General features: G+C 42.1%; 1 protein-coding gene and 2 pseudogenes across 1 annotated transcript; all 3 read left to right on the top strand.

Moving 5' to 3' along the window:
- The first annotated feature begins 433 nt into the window (after window positions 1-433).
- LOC118624534 lies at window positions 434-985 on the top strand (annotated as a pseudogene).
- A 3,249-nt stretch (window positions 986-4,234) lies between these two features.
- On the top strand, window positions 4,235-4,636 carry LOC118624667 (annotated as a pseudogene).
- A 7,248-nt stretch (window positions 4,637-11,884) lies between these two features.
- NANOG (Nanog homeobox) lies at window positions 11,885-16,664 on the top strand. The gene is made up of 4 exons (XM_036250833.1): window positions 11,885-12,035; window positions 14,518-14,780; window positions 16,041-16,127; window positions 16,239-16,664. The coding sequence occupies exons 1-4, from the start codon at window positions 11,885-11,887 to the stop codon at window positions 16,662-16,664; spliced, it is 927 nt and encodes a 308-aa protein (XP_036106726.1).
- The last annotated feature ends 1,613 nt before the right edge of the window (window positions 16,665-18,277 follow it).

The following is an 18,277-nucleotide window of genomic DNA, read 5'->3' as shown; positions in this document are numbered from 1 at the left end:
ATTTAAGGTGCGTGAGAATAGAGATTTTTTTGAGAATATGTTTATTAAAGCTGGGGACAGTAGCACAAGGAAGGGCTTAGGATAGAAGAAGCAACAGGAGAGCCTAGGCTGGGCTACTTTAGTTTACTGGAAAGTCAGAGAAAAGGGGCCTCGGAGACAGGTTTAGGGGGTTATCCCTGGACAAGCTGCTGCAGCCCATGCTCCCTGGGTTGCAAATCTCACGGGGTACCCTTAGAGTTTAGGAGATGAATGCCTAAGAGGAAAGAAGGGAGTGGGTGTAGCCTAAGAGGGAGAGCTTGAAGAGTTAGAGATTCTTTTTTTTCTTTTGTTTTAACGGATCTCAAAATTCTGTGACAGAGTTTTGGTCAACCTGTTTCCATTAAAAGGTACTGATTTTGCATTTTCCAAAAGCGTCCAGAGGTAACATCTGAAAATGGTTTGCTATTCACTTAACCCAAAAATCCCCACCAAATCATGCAAATCAAGAGGTTCAAATCTTCATGTTCACTTTAAGAACAATCGGGAAACTGCCCAGGCCATCAAAGGTATGTATATTAGAAAAGCCACCAAGTATCTGAAGGATGTCACTTTACAGAAGCAATGTATGCTTTTGCCGAGTTACAATGGTGGAGTCGGTAGGTGTGCCCAGGCAAAACAGTGGGGCTGGACACAGGGTCAGTGGCCCCAAAAGAGTGCTGAGTTTTGCTGCACTTGCTTAAAAATGCAGAGAGCAATGCTGAACTTAAGGGTTTAGATGCAGATTCTCTGGTCATTGAGTACATGCAGGTAAACAAAGCTCCCAACATGCGGCGTAGAACTTAGAGAGCTCATGGGCAAATTAACCCACACATGAGCTCTCCTTGTCAACTGAAATGATCCTCACTGAGAAAGAGCAGGTTGTTCCTAAACCAGAAGAGGAGGTGCACAAAAAAAAAAGATATCCCAGAAGAAACTAAAGAAACAAAAACTTAAGGCCCAGGAGTAAATTCAGCATAAAATAAAGGCTAATAAAAGTAAAAGCAGGAAAAAAAGAAAGAAAGAAACAAGCAAACAAACAAAGAAAAGGTACTGATTTTAAAAACTAATAACTTAAAAACTGCCATACACACACACACATAAACCAAATGGTTCCCAAAACATTCTCCTTTCTTTCTGGTTTTATGATGCACTGTGGTCATTAGCCAATCTTTTACTATTAAATTTAAATGGTCAATTGAGACAAATAGTTTTGATACCTCTCTTCTACCACGGATTAAGACTGGGGTGGCAGGTATTGTAGATAATATTAATTTAGCCTCTGAGTTTTCTGGGCAGACTTGGTGAATTTGCCAGCTCCAGCTGCCTTCTTTTTTTATTGAAAAAAATTTTTTTTCTCCTTACCCGAGGACATTTTTTGATATTTTGTTCAGATAGAGTAGGAGGGAGAGAGAGAGAGAAACATCGTCATGAAAGGGACACATCAAGTGGTCGCCACCCACACAACCCAACCAGGGCTGGGGACAAACTGCAATGGAGATACATGCCCTTAGCGGGAACCGAACTGGGGTCTCTCTGGACCGCAGGCTGATGCTCTAACCGCTGAGCCAAACCGGCCCGGGCTCCAGCTGCCTTCTTGTCCACTGCTTTTCATGACACCCACAGCAACTGTCTGTATCGTGTCACAAACAACAAAATAGCCAGAGGAAGATAGTCAGAGAAACTGTCAACACACATGTTCTCGCCAGGAACAATATTGACGATGGCAGCATCACCAGATTTTAAAAACTTTGGGCCCATCTTCCAGCTTTTCTCTAGAATAATGACCAGCTTCTCCTTCAGCTCCCCAAATTTGCAAGCAACGTGAGCTGTGTGACATTCCAGGTGCATATCTGGCAGTGATTTGGCCTGGATGGCTCAAGATAATCGCCTGAGCTGTGAAGCCAGCTGCTTCTATTGATGGGTCATTTTTTTAAAAATATGTTCTTATTGATTTTTTTTTTTTTTTTTAATCCTCACCCGAGGATATTTTTCCATTTTTTGTACAGATAGAGTGGGAGGGAGAGAGAGGAAGGGAGAGAGAGAGAGAAACATCGATGTGAAGGGACACATCAAGCGGCTGCCACCCACATGACCAACCAGGGCCGGGGACAAACTGCAACCGAAGTACGCGCCCTTAGCGGGAACCGAACCCGGGTCTCTCCGGACCGCAGGCTGATGCTCTAACCGCTGAGCCAAACCGGCCAGGGCCTTATTGATTTTTTAGAGAGAGAGAAATATTGATGTGAGAGAGAAACATTGCGTAGCTGCTTCCTGCATGCCCCCCTACTGGGGATAGAGCCTGCAACCTGGGCATGTGCCCTGACCAGGAATCAAACCAGAACCTCCCAGTCCGTAGGACAATGCTCAAGCCACTGAGCCACACGGGCCAGACACCGGTGGGTCATTTTTGTGTCATCAGCCACATTGCCACGATGAACATCTTTGACAGACACATTCTTGACATTGAAGCCCACATGGTCCCCAGGAAGAGCTTCACTTAAAGTTTCATGGTGCATTTTAACAGACTTGACTTCAGTTATAATAACATTGAGTAAATCAAAGGTTACCATGACGCTGAGTTTGAGAACACCAGTCTCCGCTCGGCCCACAGGGACAGTACCAATACCACCTATTTTGGAGACATCCTGGAGGGGCTTGTCAAGTTGGATGAGTTGGTGGTAGGATGCAATCTAGAGCTTCAAGCAGTGTGGTTCCACTAGCATTGCCATCTTTATGAGTGACTTTTCATCTCTTGAACCAAAGCATGTTAGCACTTGGTTTCAGCATGTTGCTGCCATTCCAAGCAAAAAGTGGCACAAATGCTACTGTCAGGGTTGCAGCCAATTTTCTTTCTTTCTTTTTTTTTTTCCTTATTGATTTTAGAGAGAGGAAGGGAGAGGGGGAGAGATAGAAACATCAATGAGAGAACATTGATTGGCCACCTTTTGCATGCCCCGCACTGGGGATTTGGCCCACAACCTGGGCATGTGCCCTGGCTGGGAATCAAATCAGCAATCTCTTGGTGCATGGGTCAATGCTCAACCACTGAGCCACACCGGCCAGGCCCAATTTTCCTTGATGTAAGTGCTGACTTCTTTTTTTGTGCCCTTGACCAGGAATCGAACCCATGATCAGTTGTTTCATACTCAGTGTGTCAGCCAGAAGGACATGCTCAGGATCTGCCCATTCCTGGAGACACCTGCTTCCAATTTACCAGCACCAGCAGCAACAATCAGGACAGCACAGTCAGCCTGAGACATGCCTGTCATCATGTTTTTGATGAAGTCTATGTCCTGGGGCATCAAGGATGGTCACATAATGCTTGCTGGTCTCAAATTTCCACAGGGAGATATTGATGATACCAAGCTCACGTTCAGCTTTTATTTATTTTTAATCCTCTCCTGGGGACATTCATTGATTTTTTAAAGAGAAGTGAAGAGAGGGTGAGAGAGAGAGAGAGAGAGAGAGAGAGAGATGTCTATGTGACAGAGAAACATCAATCAGCTTCCTCCTGGACATGCCTCAAATGGGGCTGGGGATCAAACCTACAACCTAGATATGTGCCCTGACTGAGAATCAAACCCACAACCTTTTGGTACATGAAGAGATGCTCCAACCAACTGAGTCACACTGGCCAGGGCACATGCAATTTTCAGTTTGTCCAAGACCCAGACACACTTGAAGGAGGCCTTCTCCATTTCAGCAGCCTTCTTCTTACATTTTTTGATGTTTTTTTGTCAGTCCCACCACATTTGTAGGTCAGATGGCCAGTAGTAGTGCCCAATTATGATGATATTGATATGAGTCTTTTCCTTTCCCATTTTGGGTTTGATTGGGTGGTGGTTTACATGATGTCTGTGTTCTGGTGGCAAACCCGCTGCAAAAAAGCAAGAATTAGAGAGTCTTAGAAAACAATATTGCTGGGTCACACTTCTAACTGAAACAGAATAAGCGTTGGCTGGGTAGTTCAGTTGGTTAGAGCATCATCCTGATACTCCAAGGTTGCAGGTTCAATCCCTGGTCAGGACACATACAAGAAGCAACCAATGAATGCATGAATAAGTGTAACAGCAAATCGATCTTTCTCTCTTTACCCCTTCCTCTCTCTCTAAAATCAATAAATAAAATTTTTAAAAAAGAATAAACCAATAGGCAATATGGGAAAGAGCTTCCAGTCAAACAGCACCACCTAAGGATCCCAGAAGCCGCCCCTGCCATGGAAGAAGACCAAGAGCTGGAGAGAAAAATGTCTGGATTGAAGACCTCAATGGCTGAAGGCGAGAGGAAGACAGCCCTGGAAATGGTCCAGGCAGCTGGAACAGATAGACACTGTGTGACATTTGTTTTGCATGAGGAGGACCATACCCTAGGAAATTCTCTTCGTTACATGATCATGAAGAACCCGAAAGTGGAATTTTGTGGATATACTACAACCCATCCTTCAGAGAGTGAAATTAATTTACGCATTCAGACTTGAAGTGGTCTTCCAGCTGTTGAGCCATTTCAGAGAGGCCTGAATGAGCTCATGAATGTCTGCCGACATGTGCTTGACAAGTTTGAGGCCAGCATAAAGGAATATAAGGACCAAAAAGCAAGCAGAAATAAATCCACATTCTAGTCTCTTGTGCACTCTACAGGGAAGAACATTCTCTAGGATGTTCTCTTCGTGATCTTGTAAAACCCAGAAATAGAAATTTGTGGTTACACCATGATCTGTCATTCAGAAAGGTGTGATTCTCGCTATTAACCCATTACCATTGTTGGAATCACTGCAAGAACCTTTGTATTCTTCAAATAAATTCCCTCTTTAAACTACAAAAAAAAAAAAAAGAATCAACCAATAAATGCGTAAATAAGTGGAAAAACAAATCAATGCCCACCCCACCATTCCTCTCTCTCTAAAATCAATAAACCAATAAAAAGAAAGTGAGACTATGCAATACTAGCCCTAGGTTCTAGTAACAAGCTAGTCTCTCAAGGAATTTTTATTCCAAGCCAGAAATCCAAACACACAAAAAAACTATAACTAAAATGTAAAGTTACAATCGCTGTGGAGGGAGTTGGGCACAAAAGAGGGGCACCTGGTTCACTGGGAGAAGAGGGGCTATAGAAGCTGACACCTGATCTGTGTCTTGAAAGAACTAAAATGAACCGAGCAAAGAGAGGGGAGAAGAGCATTCAAGACAGAGAGGAGCGCCCTGGACAGTGTGGTTCAGCGGTTGAGCGTCGGCCTGTGGACCAGAGTCCCGGGTTCGGTTACTGCTAGGGGCACGTACCACAAAAAACAAACAAACAAACAAAAAACAGAGGGGATTGCTTGGATAGAGCAATTTTCGAAAGCTTGAAATGGCTTGACAAACAGGCAGAGAGCAGACTGTGAACTTATTTAGGGAAGACTTAAGCAAAGAGAAAATATGGCTGAATTTGAGGTAAATCACTCTGGTGCACAGTTGGTTCAGTCTGTGGAAGGTTTACTGAGGTCTACAGAAGTCTGGCCAAGAGGCAATGCCTTCATGAGGGTAGAGGGAGTGGTGTCAAACATTCAGGGGACAGACTGGAAAAGTGTTAGGAAATAAAACTATCATGACGTAGCTATTGATCGACTAAGTAAAGTTTTGGGTGGTGGAAAATGGCAATGACGTCTCACATGTTTTTCTTTTCAATGAATCTTCCACTGAACTTCAAAATTTGTGTTCTGGGCAAGGTCTGAAGTTCCTCCTGGCACACTGGGTACATGTGCAGCCCCTGCCAGGAAATGGATGCTAGACTCTCATTATTTGTAAAATTTGGGCCCTCAATTGACCAGGGGGAATCCATCTCAGCAGATAAGTTTCTTTTTGGGGATCACATCAAGTGAATTTTTTTCTCTGGGTCCACAAGTGTTATTTTGTATATCACATTGAAGTAAAATTTAATATTTAAATGTAAGGAAATGGCTCCCACCCTCCATTTACTTACAAAGCCCTAGATCTCATTTAAACCCATTCCTTCTTTAATAAGTAACATGGAGCAATACTATTTGCCTAGCACTTTTCTAGAAACGTAGTCTTCAAACAATAGCAAGTGAAAAAAATCAACTAGAGAACTTTTATTTTATTGTTTTTCTTTATTGATTTTAGAGACAGAGGAAAGGAGAGGGAAAGAGAGATAGAAACATCGATGAGAGAGAACATCGATTGGCTGCCTGCTGCATGACCCCAACTGAGGATTTGACCTACAACCTGGCATGCACCCTAATCAGGAATCGAACTGGTGACCTCTTGGTGCATGGGTTGGGCTCAACTGGAGAACTTTAATTCTATTTATTTAAAAAAAAATTTTTATTGCGTGTGAAGGAGTGAGCGAGTAGCTGGGTGACAGTGCGGGCAGGTAGGGAGTGGGAGTGGGCAGCGAACATGCGGGGCGGCGGCACATCTCAGCTGGAGAACTTTTAAAACACAGATTCCTAGTGACTCCCATCAAAGATTCCTATTCAATAAATCTGTGGTAAAGCCCATCCACTGTGTCCTTAACAAGCTCCCAGGTGATGCTGATGCTGCTGGCCTTTGAACCACACTCTTCTAAGGTTGGGGATACTACTCTAAACAAAACAGACAAAAATTAAAATAATTGCCTTTGAGCCCTGGCCAGATAGCTCAGTTGGTCAGAGAGTCTTCCCAGTACGCCAAGGTTGCAGGTTCAATCCCTGTTCAGGTCACAAAGAAGAATCAATCAATGAATGCATAAATAAGTGGAACAATAAATCATTATCTCTCTCTTTCTCCCTCTCAAATCAATAAGTAAAAATAAGGCAAGGATGCAAACAAGGAGATCAGTTGGGAGGTTATTGGAATAATCCAACAAGTAAATGGTAGTTTGGATAGGGTGGTAACCTTATAGATACTTAGCAAAGATTAGAACACCTGCCAATGTGAGCTTACTCTTTTGCCAGAGGACATAGGCAATTTCAAGCCCCAGCTCTTCAGGCAGTAACAAAACAAAATATATTTCTTTAAAAGAAAAAAAAAAAGAAATGATCATTTCTTGCTACTCTACTGGTTATCTGGGCCCTAGTCCAGTGATGATCAACAGGTCACTCAACCAGTGAAAAAAGAAAACCAGTGGAGGAAAAAAATTATTTTAAAAGAAGCAACTGGATTCTAGATATATATGGCCTAGTAAACAAAGATTGTTTTACAATTTTGGTCTGAGCAATTAAATGAAGAAGACTACAGGAAGAACTTGTGTAGGAAGGAATATTGGAAGGTTAGTTTGGAAATATTTTGTGCTGCCTACTAAAAATTCAAATGAAGATGTTAAGTAAGAAGTTGGATATATGAGACTTGAGATAGGGGAATAGGTCTGTGATGAAGAGATACGTTTAAAAGTCAAAAGCATATAGAAAAAAAAAATTTTTTTTTGTTAATTGATTTGAGAGAGAGAGGAAGGGAGAGGAAGAGAGAGAGAGAGAGATATTGATTGGCCGCCTCCTGCATGCCCCACACTGGGGATCGGGCCCACAACCTGGGCATGTGCCCTGACCAAGAATTGAACTGGTGACCTCTTGGTGCATGGGTCAATGCTCAACCACTGAGCCACATCAGCTGGGCTATAGGTGGTATTTAAAGTCTTATGACAGGATGAGATCACCAAGGTAGTGAGTGTAAATAGAAAAGAGATTTGAGAACTAAGCTTTGGAACACTTTTAGATATAGAGGGGAAGAAGCAGAAAGGAGACAGAGAGAACCAGCAGGTTAGTAGGAGGAACACCAACCAGGACAGTGCAAATGAATGACAAGAGGAGATTTAGTTAAAAAGTTACAGGTATTTTTTTTACTGCCCATGGTCACTTCTTTACCTTTCTGATCTCTCAACTATAATTTCATGAAATAAAGAATAAATAATTATTTTCTGGCCAATAGGTGTTTGTTAAATCACTAAATATACATACACATATGTGTGCACATATATCGACGAGGAACAGTTATTTATCGAATGAGTTTCTTAGGTAGAGTGAAACAAGGTAAAGAAAATAGAAATGGGATAAAGGGGCTCAATTGTACGGTGATAGATGGAAACTAGAGTTCTGGTGGTGAGCATGATGTAGGGCACACAGATGTCGACTTATAGTGTTGAACTCCTGAAACTTATATAATGTTATAAACCAATGCTACCTCAATAAAAACTAAATACATTTTTAAAAAATTTTGAAAAAAAAGATTATGACTCGCCAAATACTCAGATGTTGGTTAATACTTTTAGGGAAAGGTATTTTTCGTTTATTTGTTAATCCTTACCCGAGGATATTTTTCCAATTGATTTTTTTTAGATGAGTGGAAGGAAAAGAGGGAGAGAGACAGAAGCATTGATGTGAGAAAGACACATCGATTGTGTGCCTCTCACATGACCCTGACCGACCAGGGCCAGGGATTGAACCTGCAACCCAGGTACGTGCCCTTGACCAGGAATCGAACCTGAGACCCTTCGGTCCCCAGGCCAACGTTCTAACCGCTGATACAAACCGGCCAGGGCAGCAAAATGCTTTTTTAATTAATGCATGTACACTGTATTTTAGACATAATACTATTGCATACTTAATAGATAACAGTGGAGTAAACATAACATTTATATGCACTGGGAAACCAAAAAATGTGTGTAATTCTCATTGTTGCGGTATTTGTTTCATTGTGGTGGTCTGGAATGGAACCCGCAATATCTCCCAGTTATGCCTGTAAAATCTAAAATAAGGGTCTCATTGAATCACTTACATTTGCAGCCCTGGACTCTAGCACATTATAACACACCCCTCCTCCACCCATACAGCCTATCCAAACAAACCCAAGGTCTCCGACAGCTTCAGAAGCATTCTCAACCTTATTCAAATTGCTTTCCTGGGCAAAGAATGCAGTAAGTCTGCCTTCTAGCTACCACCCCCTACCTTTTGGCCTTTCACTCCGGAGGCTCTTACACTAGATACAATGGGGCACGAGTCAGGGGGATGGGGTGAATTTGTCCCAGGCTTTCATGCAAAAACTCTTGTTAGCAAAGAACAAAGCTCCTGGTACCTGTAGTTTAGAGAGCTGCAGGAAAACTAAGCCTGGTGGTTTTGACTGCTCTCATTTCCCAAACTGCTAATTGAGAGCCAGGAAGTCAGGTGTCCTCCTTTATTTATTTTCCCCCCTATTTTTATTGAGATGTAAATTGACATATAACATTGTATTAGTTTAAGGTTTACAACATAGTAAATTTGATATATGTACATGTTGTAAATGATTACCATAACAAGTTTAATGTCCATCATTTCACATTCTCTTTTTTAAAGAAATCATATCCTATTTCTTTCTTTTTTTTTTTTTTTACGTGCCCCTAGCGGGAACTGAACCCGGACTCTCTGTTCCGCAGGCCGACGGTCCAACCGCTGAGCCAAACCGGCCAGGGCAATCATATCCTATTTCTAATGAGACAGAGACTGCCTGAAGCACAGTGTCTTTCTACTTACCCTGTATTGGACCCTCTTTTCCAGACCCTTCCCCTCCAGAATGATGGTCTTCGAACACAAAGAAGAAATTGCAGCCCTGGCCGGTTTGGCTCAGCGGTTAGAGCGTCGGCCTGCGGTCCAGAGAGACCCAGGTTCAGTTCCCGCTAAGGGCATGTACTTCGGTTGCAGTTTGTCCCCGGCCCTGGTTGGTCGTGCGGGTGGCAGCCACTCGATGTGTCCCTTTCACGTCGATGTTTCTCTCTCTCTCTCTTCCTCTCTCTCCCTCCTACTCTATCTGTACAAAAAATGGAAAATTGTCCTCGGGTGAGGATAAAAAAAAAAAAAGCAACGAAGAAATTGCATAGAATTTCATCCCCTTGCCTCGACCCCGCAATATGCCCACGCTCACAAGTTGGCATCTTTGTCTTGTGAATGAAAAACAGCTTGCACGGGGGCAGAGTCAGCAGCTCTAGGCAGAGACCCCTGTAGCAGAAGGCATGGGGGGATTCGTCAGAAGTTGTATCTTAGAAAAATATATGATTGAGGTTTACTAAAGGTTTACTTTTAGGGGTGGGAGATTAAAAGGGGGAAGAAATTAAAAATTTTTTGAATGTTGAATTTGGAAATGGGAAGGAAAATTGAAAGCTGTACTGTTAACTTTGTCATAAATATGTTAGTGCTGGAATCCAACTCTAAAAAATGTTCCTTTGGCCCTGGCCGGTTTGGCTCAGCGGTTAGAGCGTCAGCCTGCGGTCCTGAGAGACCTGGGTTCGGTTCCCGCTAAGGGCATGTACCTCGGTTGCAGTTTGTCCCCGGCCCTGGTCGGTTGTGCGGGTGGCAGCCACTCGATGTGTTCCTTTCACATCGATGTTTCTCTCTCTCTCTGTGTTCCTCTCTCTCCCTCCAACTCTACCTGAACAAAAAATGGAAAAATGTCCTCGGGTGAGGATTAAAAAAAAAAAAAAAATGTTCCTTTGGAAGACATACCAAAAAAAAACAGTGTGGGGATGGAGTGGGGTTGAAGGACATGACCGGATTTCCAGGCCAGAGAAGAAAAAGCTGATTAAAGAAAGAGATGGAGGGGGAAAAAATAAGCCAGAAAACCACGACTGTTTGGGAAAGAGATGGACAGGAGTTGCAAACACTGACCCTGAAAAGAACCTATCGTAAACGCTTTGCAAGTCCATTATAGGACTATCATCTGCCTAGAAGTTGTTCTTCAATTCCCTCCTTTCAATTGGGTTGGTCAATACATTTCATTATTTCACATCTACTAATTTCTCCAGGTAAAATAAAAGGGTGGTGCTTTCATTCTATCACGTTGTCCATGGGATTAAAATGAAAATCACGACCTAAGGCAATTCCGAACTTGAAGGTCATGGGCATAGGATCCTGATGGAATTTCTGTTAACAGCCACTATTTGTAGGTCACTGACGCATCAAATAGTGCATTTAGCACTTCGTTTTCTTTCATTCTTACAACACAGAGAAGGTACTTTTTCCCTATTTATAGATGAGGAAACTGAGACGTTTTAAAGTGGGTGAACCAAGATTCCATCCGGTAACATGTGAAAAGAAACTAAAACTCTCCCACAGTAATGGTTTGTGCAAAATAAATAACGGCACCAAAATGTCTTAGCAGATCGCAGCTTCTCTCCTCTGGCTTTTGTTGAAAACAAGACAATGCTCCAGTTGGAAAGACTAGCCTGTCTTTCTGAGAGCTAAAAAACAAGAAGCAACGTCAGTGGAAGTTGAAAACAAGTACTATTTTTAACATCAATTGAAGCCTTAGCAACACACAATGTGTGTTTTATTGTGACCTCAGGGTGAATCAAAGAGGAAAACGGAGCCAGTTGAAGTTTCTGCATATCGAGCCCTATTTCTAGGGGGTCTAGAAATCAAGAAATTAATTGTCCTAGTGGCAGTTTCATTCACCTGAGGTACCCTCAGGAGTTGGAGGTGCACCCTTAATTTTAAAAGGTGGAAATGTGATGAGTATTTCACTGCTGAGTTTATTTTGTCTGTGGCACCAGTTTTCTCCTTCCCCACCCAGTCTGGGTTATTCTGCAGCTACCTTTTGCATTACAATGGCCTTGGTGAGACTGGCAGACGGAATTAACTGAGAATTCGCAAGGGTGTGTGTGTGGGTGTGGGGCTGCCAGGAGGGGCGGGTCTAAATTTGGTTGGGCCTCCCTTATAAATCTAGAGACTCCAAGTATTTCACCTTTTGCAAAATTGGCCCATTGGCCCCTGTTACTGCAAAGCTGACTCATTTCCTCCTGTCTTTTTTGGTACGTTTACATTTGGAGATCTTCGTATTTCTCTAAGGTCTTCTATCTAGATACTTAAACCTGGGCCTTTCTTACAATCTAGCTCTGGGTTTTTTTCTTTCTCCTTCAACTCAGCAACATGAGTGTGGATTCTGCTTGTCCCCAAAGCCTGCCCTGCTCTGAAGCATGCAGTTCTAGTGAACCTTCACCAGTGCCTGAGATTTATGAGCCTGAAGAAGACTATGCATCCTTGCAAGTCTCATCTGCTGAGACACTCCACATGGAGACTGGTAAGAAAAAAATTGAATCCTTGGAAGCCTGAGTTCCTTCAGGGAGAAGGGAAGAAAGAAAGGTGGGTAAGGGTCATCCTTTTCCCTCTTGAGCAATTACAGCCCATTCATAGAAGCAGGTGTCATTATCTGTTAATCCTCGAAACACCTCTCTTAATTGTAACTTATCGGTGCGTGCCCTCCCACTATGTCCCAGGTGTCAGGAGTCATGGCTGAGACTAGGGACAAGGGACTCAGCAGTTCTGTATGTTTGAAAAGTTCTGTGCGTACACACAGTGGAAACAACTATGTTGTGGTAAATAAGCTGATGTATCAACCTTACCACCGTGCCGGACACACAGCAACCGTAAAAATTGCTAAGCCAGAAGTGGTAACATCACAGCTTTGGGGGGTTGGGGGGCAGGGTGTTGGGGGTGAGCATCACCTTCCAGGTCAGTCGCTTCCAGGAATGCCAGAAAGGGCATGGCTAATTACATGGATCGCACCTTGTTGAAATGTTTTACCTTTCTATAGCAGTAGCAGTTGGCTCTTCTCCCGTCCTTCGAATGGGTGGGTGTTAATGGAAAGCTCTGAGCACATGCTATACTCAAATCTCCTAAATTCCAAGGAAGTGTTCATTCCACTTTATGGTAGATAATTCTAGAAGGTTTGATCTGTGCTCAAAGTGGCTAGAGTTTATAATTGAAATCCAGTTTGGTTTCAAAACCTATACTCGAGCACTTTGGCTTTTAAATGATAGCTGTGGGTGTGGGCGATGCTTGGGATATGTAAAGCCAGTACCACTTTTTTGGAAATTAGTTTAAAATAAAAAGGTAAACCAACTTTTATTCAAGAATGCCACTTTTAGCATAGGACAAAATAATAGCTTAAAAACTATTTACATTATTATTACAACTTGTAAAACTAAGTTGTGGAGGAGTTACTGCCATGTTTGAGCATTAGATTTTAATGATACCCTGTTTTCCTAAACTTTGTTAATTTCAAACGTTGAGAATGCAGCACTGGATTGTAAAAGAAATAGCGTGGGAATGAGCAGGCGGGCAGGTCCTCCGTAGCAAGCCAGGTGCACGTTCGTGTAGATGGTTGCTTTTAAAAACACTTCTAGTCATTAGTCGAGGGCTTTCCTTTTTAGATCTACTTGCAAGAAGCAGGAAGCTGTGAATTTTTGCCTTTTGAAGCCTACGCTTTAATACCATGACCAGGGTAGAATTGGAGTTGAGAACTGGGAATTCCTCAGTGCAAATAAGGATCGAAATGCCTACTAAATTTAGGTAATACAGGAATTTAATTTTTGGTCACAAAGTCAATATACCTGGGTCTTGGGCTGGACAGTTTTTATCTATTACCTCCTTCTAATCATTGAAGAAACTGAGTGAAGGATGAATAATTTTAGAAATGAAGTTTCAGAGCTAATCATAAAGACAAAGTCTGGATTGAAACAGAAGCCTGTCGAAAGTTACAAGTCCTGTTAGTCCTGGAATTTAGAAATGGCCAGTTAACTGTTGATTCTATGGGATTCCCAGAATTTGATCATCTGTTTATATTTTTACCTTTTTACGTGCACTAAGATAGGAAGGAGGATGATTTGCTGTTCTGGGCCTTGACTTCCCTCAGTTAGAACTTCAGCTTCTTGCCCTCCAACAGCGTGGCCACACTGACCTGGTCGTCAAGCGATGCATGCAAGAAGCTGGCCCTGCTAGAACTGCTCTTTGGAAGACGGCGGATTCTGGCATTCTTTTTCCTTTCGTAATATTTTTTTGAAATTTTCTTTGATCATTTTTTGGTTTAAATTTCCTTCCTCATCAGGAGTCAGCTTGACCCCCCTTCTTGCGGTTCAGGGATTCATACCACTGTTGGTAGGGTGTGTTGTCCGTGAGCACGATGCAGTTCTTTACTAGGGTCTTAGCTGTTGGACGCATTGTAGACAACATCAATAATACTTGTTTTGCATATACAATACGCCGAGCCCCAGGAGAAGCTGCCCAGATCCAACCTCGAGGCGAGGTGACTGCGTGTATGCGGCAGGGCGTCCCGCTCATTATTTTCACTTCTTGTGGGGCTTTCTCTTTCCCCTGGTCTTGGGGCACTTGTGCCAGTTGTCCCAAGAGATGTCCCTGGCTTAGTGCTGGCTGGAAAGAGCTGGTCATTATAAAAAAAATATGTAGGTAATAATTAAGATTACAAAAGGAAGTTACAAAGGGACAGAGTAGGTGGGAGTCAAGTAATCTGTTTTGACCTTAATGAACAGCGAGGGTGTTGTCAAAGAGGTTCGAGTCTCTGTTCCCCAGCAACAGAAGCCTTGTCCACTGTATGCAAAATGGTGACACTGGTACACTCATTGGATTGTACAAGGGTTGGCAAAATTATTATTTAGGTTGCTTAGAAATTGTTACTACCTAGCTCTGAGGTTGTGAGGACTTTGAAAACAGCAAATTTAATATTTAAAAAACCTGAGACAAAGTGTCGTTTTTATTCCCAACAGTCTCTCCTCTTCCTTCCTCCATGGATCTGCTTATTCAGAACAGCCCTGATTCTTCCACCAGTCCCAGCGTACTACTACCCACTTCTGTAGAGAACAGTACAGGGAAGAAGGAGGAGAAAGTCCAGGTTAAGAAACAGAAGATCAGAACCGTCTTTTCCCAGACGCAGCTCTGTGTACTCAATGAGAGATTTCAGAGACAGAAGTATCTCAGCCTCCAGCAGATGCAGGAACTATCCCACATACTGAACCTTAGCTATAAACAGGTAAGGTTGTTTTGTTATTGTCCTTGCAATTACAAATAAAAAATAATAAGGCTAATTTGCAGATAAGCATTGCTAACATCTTTCTATGCACTGTTTCTATGCAGCCCTCCCTACAAATAATTTAATATGAAAGGATGTTTTTGTAACATGTTTCATAACCATCTTCCTTTCATTAAAGTCTATTGTGTGAATGTCTTAATTCATTTAACATTTTTCCTTGTTGCACAAACCAAGATTGTGAGAATGTTTCCAATTTTGCCTTAACAAAAGAGGTATATACCCCCATCTTCCAGGTTAGGAGAATCCCTAACTAACACTGGTTCTCATTAAAGTAAAAATTGCGCCCGGCCAGCGTGTCTCAGTGGTTGAGGGTCGACTCATGTAAGAGGTCACGGGTTCGATTCCTGTTCAGGGCACATGCCCAGGTTGTGGGCTCGATCCCCAGTGGGTGGCATGCTGGAGGTGGCCAATCCTTGTTCTTTCTCATTGACGTTTCTATTTCTCTCCCTTCCTCTCTCTCTAAAAATTAATAAAGAAAAAAAGATTTTTAAGTGAAAATTGCATCTTTTGTTTTTAATCTGTGTGCATTCCATTACTAATGAGCTTAGTCATATTTCATACATTTCCTTTTTTTATACATTTATTGACATTTTATTCAGTAAAATATTTTATAGTTTTCTATCATTGGTGACATGTATATATCATGGAATAGAGGATTTTCTAAGTGTGTGTGTGTATATATATATACATTCTAAATATATTGTGGTCCTTCTGTGATCTCATTTTCTAACTTGATATTTTCTAAATAATTGTCTTAATTGAGTATTTCATAACTTCTGAATTAATACCACTGTTATCATGAAATATGTAATGTGCTCATATAGGGGGTGCTTTTTATTGCAAACAGATTACTGTTAACTATAGCAAATGGGATGGGTAAACTGAAGGGAGATGAGCAGACGTTTAAATGCATTGCACTTCCTACTTAGTAGATTTGCAGTCTGTCTAACTTGGTTAGGTTTATTATGCAAAAGCTGCCAACTGACTTGAGGGGCTTAAATCCATTCATAGAATATTGGTTCATGATTTTTAAAAAGACTCTAGAAATAAAATTTTGTTCCTGAGCTTTAGATAGTGTAATTGTGTGTGTGGGTGGGTGGGGTGTGTGGGTGGGTGGGTGGGGTGTTAACAATATTCTTTGATCCTTAGCGCATCTGCATTGCTATTATTTTATGTGGTCCTGTCACCTTTTTCCTGCAGATTAAGACCTGGTTCCAGAACCAGAGAATGAAATGTAAGAGGTGGCAGAAGTACAACTGGCCAAAGAATAACAACCGTGTGACCCAGGTAACAGGACACATTTATTCTGCTCTTTCCTTTCAGTGAAGCATACATCCCCAGCCAGAGCCAGTTCTGATTTTCCTGTACCCTTTCAGCTAACCCACCCTTCTCTTTCAGATGAGCGCAGCAACTACAGAGTACCTGGGCCTCTCTTCCTGTCACCAGGGGTGCCTGGTGAATGCTTCTGGAAACCTCTCCATGTGGACCAACCAGACCTGCGGTAATCTAACTTGGAGCAACCATTCCTGGAACAGCCCATCTTGGAACTACCATTCCTGGAATAGTCAGACCTGGTGCCCCCAAGCCTGGAACAACCAGGCTTGGAACAGCCAGTTCTATAGTTATGGAGAGGAATCCCTGCAGCCCCAGATCCAATTCCAGCAAAATCCTCTCAGTGATTTGGAGGCCACCTTGGAAACTGCTGGGGAAAGCTATGATGCAATACTGCAAACCCCTAAGTATTGTAGTACCCAGCAAAGCATGGATTTATTTCCAGATTACTCCATAAACATACAGCCTGACTCAATGATCACACAGCCATGAACATATAGTGTGACGATGGGTATGTTATTCAATCTGAGTTTGGGCAGTGGCTGTATTACCTCTCCTAGGAGTTTTCTATCTATGTGTCTCTGCCTTGGTACGCTGCTTCTCCTTATCCTTGTTGTGCCCGTTTGGAGGGGTAGGGTGGGGTGTGACTGGAGTCTAATCAAAGAGGTTTCTGCAGCCTTGCTGCTGTAGACAAATGATAAAAGATGTCTCTGGCTGTAGATAATTAGATATAATACTATTTTGGATAACTAAAGGATCTAAAAATCTTAACCACAAAAATAGTAAAAGTACAAAGATGTGTGATAAAGGGATTCATGTTTTCTGGGATTGGGAAACTTGTTAAAAACCTCAATTCAGGTGAATGGTTGAGCTATAATATTCTTCACTGATTTCCTCTGCCCCTTTTGCCGTTTACTGCAATCCCTAATTTGTTTATTACTCAAGTATTTGTAAAAGATGTTTTGTATTTTGCTTTATCATGGTAATAACACCAGTTTGGCTGATTGGTTTATAAGTTTAAGTATAAATAAATAAAACTTATGTTTTACTGTTAGTTGTCTCAACCCTGATTTCACCCAGTGGTGTAATGAGTAAAAATTTGCTAAACATGGATATTTATTGCATTTTTGACAAGGGGTGGGGGGACAGAGGGTATTAACTGAAATCTTCTCTAGCCATTGAGGAGATGGCTATTTTAGAAATGAGTAAAGGAAACATCACCAAGGATATGATGAATTAGACCTAAGCAAACTTATTGCCAACCTGTGTGTGTAATATCACTGAAACAACACAATTTGTAGTTATTTTCCGTTAAAGAAGGGGACATATCTGGAAGATTTGGAAAGTAATAAGCAAAGATCCTGGGTATATGTAGAGGCTGAATTCTGAAAGTCAGCAGGTGGAGAGACAAATATTAGAATGTCACCTTGTAACACACAAAAGGTTATGTCTGCTCTTTAAGCATTTAAAAGATAAAATGCTTTTTGTCCCCAGTTTTTATTAATTTATTTTCATTACAGATGTTTCTCCTTTTTACCCCTAGACACCTTCCAATTTCGCCTTCCTGGTCCCCCCAGCATTGTTGTCTATGTCCATTGGTTGCTCTTACATACATATAAATTCTTTGGTTTATCTCATCTCCCCCGCACCCCCCCCCCTCCGGCCTTCCTACTATGAGGTTTGTCAGTCTGAACCATACTCCTTTCTATGTCTCTGGGTCTATTTCGTTCATCAGCCCACCTTGTTCATTATATTCCACAAATAAGTGAGATCATGTGGTATTTGTCTTTCTCTGATTGGCTTATTTCACTTAGCATAATACTCTCCAGACCCCTCCATGTCATCTCAAAGGATAAGAGATATTTCTTTTTTTTATCCTCACCTGAGGACATTTTTCCATTCTTTGTTCAAATAGAGGAGGAGGGAGAAAGGAAGAGAGAGAGAGAGAGAAACATTGACGTGAAGGGGACACATCGAGTGGTTGCCACCCGCACGACCAACCAGGGCCGGGGACAAACTGCAACTGAGGTACATGCCCTTAGCGGGAACCGAACCCGGGTCTCTCTGGACTGCAGGTGGAAGCTCTAACCGCTGAGCCAAACCGG

The sequence above is a fragment of the Molossus molossus genome, unplaced genomic scaffold (genome assembly GCF_014108415.1).
Source record: "Molossus molossus isolate mMolMol1 unplaced genomic scaffold, mMolMol1.p scaffold_m16_p_10, whole genome shotgun sequence".
NCBI lineage: Eukaryota > Metazoa > Chordata > Mammalia > Chiroptera > Molossidae > Molossus > Molossus molossus.
This window is presented reverse-complemented; position numbering and strand designations above follow the sequence as displayed.